General features: G+C 55.1%; 1 protein-coding gene across 1 annotated transcript; it reads left to right on the top strand.

The window, feature by feature from the left end:
* The first annotated feature begins 303 nt into the window (after nucleotides 1-303).
* Nucleotides 304-1734, top strand: LOC112074778 (cis-aconitate decarboxylase-like). Its single transcript, XM_024141887.2, has 2 exons — nucleotides 304-325; nucleotides 740-1734. Exons 1-2 carry the CDS (start codon nucleotides 304-306, stop codon nucleotides 1663-1665), a joined length of 948 nt encoding a protein of 315 aa, XP_023997655.1. The 3' UTR covers nucleotides 1666-1734.
* The last annotated feature ends 6 nt before the right edge of the window (nucleotides 1735-1740 follow it).

Here is a 1740-nt window from a genome sequence, read left to right as displayed (position 1 = left end):
ACAACAGTAGGGGGTGGAACCTGGAGGGAGAGGGGGTGGGGTCACATGTTAAGGAAGCACAGTCTGATGACGAAACTAAACGTGTCTGTTGTAGGAGCGGTAACCTTGAGTAAACCAGCTAACAGCTCATCATCATGATGTCACTGCTAGGTCAGTGAGTACAGGTGTCTACAGTGAGACAGGTGTCTACAGTGAGTACGGTGTCTACAGTGAGACAGGTGTCTACAGTGAGGACAGGTGTCTACAGAAGTGTCTACAGTGAGGACAGGTGTCTACCAGTGAGGACAGGTGTCTACAGTAGGCATGTTACTGAGGAAGTGCTACAGTGAGTACAGTGTCTACAGTGAGGAGCAGTTCTGTCTACAGGACATAATGCAACAGACAGGACAGCGCTGGTTTATACAGCCTGCGTAGGGAGGAAGCCTGAGAGTTTATTTCAGTGGTCTTGAGCGAAATAACAGATTCCAAATAATGTTCCGCAAATTCGGACCTGGTGACGCAGCAGAGAGGGTGGACTGTTTGTTAAACACCTGCATGTCTGTAGGAGTATTTAGTGGAATCACCACCTGCTGCCACTCTATTAACTAAACATTACTCTGCCGATGTACCTCTTCCTACTGCTGGAATACCACAACAAACAGGCCAATCAGTTCCACTTCACATCCAGTTAAAAAATTGGCCTTAGAGGTACCATGTTCTTAGAGAAAACTCTGATGTTACCTTACTCTGGATGTCCTAGTGGGTACTCTGGGTAGTGCTGCAGCCTGCGCCCGCCTCCTCTCTCTGGAACGCTCTCAGTGTAGCCACGCCCTGGCCATCGCTGCCAGCCTATCAGGAGCCCCCATGKCGAACGCGGCCACCCAGTCTAAACCCCTCCACATCGGAAACGCTGCGCGGCTGGGGCTGGAGGCGGCTCTGCTGTCCTCAATAGGACTGGAGGCCTCGCCCAGGGTCCTGGATGACACCGCCGGTGTCGCGGGGTTCAGCGCCTTCTACGAGGACTACGCCCCACAACCTTTGACCTCTCCAGAGGATGCGGGGTTGCGGTTCCTACTGGAGGACCAGGACATGGGGTTCAAGAGGTTCCCGGCCCACCTGGGGATGCACTGGGTGGCCGACGCTGCTGCCTCAGTGCACAAGCTACTGCTGGGGGAGCTGGGGTCACAGGGGATGGGGCAAGGGTCACAGGTCGTAGGTCTGGTCCAGGACATCTTGCTGAGGGTTCCCCACTCCAAGTACATTAACCGTCCATTCCCGGAGTCAGAGCACCAGGCCAGACACTCCTTCCAGTTCAATGCCTGCTCTGTACTGCTGGACGGGGAGGTCACCGTGTTCTCATTCTCACAGGAGGCACTACAGCGACCTGACCTGCTGGCCTTGCTGGGGCGTGTCCGCGTTGAGCATCCCCAAGACAACCCGGCTAACTTCGACCGCATGTATGGCGAGGTGCAGGTGACGCTGGTGGGTGGGGATGTGCTGAAGGGACGCTGTGATACTTTCTATGGTCACTGGCGCAACCCGCTGACCAATGAGAGCCTGAGGAAGAAGTTCCGTAGCAACGCGGGTGCGGTCCTACCCAGGGAAAAGGTGGAGGGGCTGATTGAGGCTGTAGAGGGACTGGACAGACTGGAGGACTGCTCTCCTCTACTGGCACAGCTGCAGTGAAACACACACACACACACCACAGACGTGCACACATACCTACACTCTCTCTCTCTCACACACACACACACACACACA

This window comes from Salvelinus sp. IW2-2015, unplaced genomic scaffold (assembly GCF_002910315.2).
Source record: "Salvelinus sp. IW2-2015 unplaced genomic scaffold, ASM291031v2 Un_scaffold2814, whole genome shotgun sequence".
Lineage (NCBI taxonomy): Eukaryota > Metazoa > Chordata > Actinopteri > Salmoniformes > Salmonidae > Salvelinus > Salvelinus sp. IW2-2015.
The sequence above is the reverse complement of the archived record's forward strand: the minus strand, read 5'-3'. Positions and strand labels throughout refer to the sequence as shown.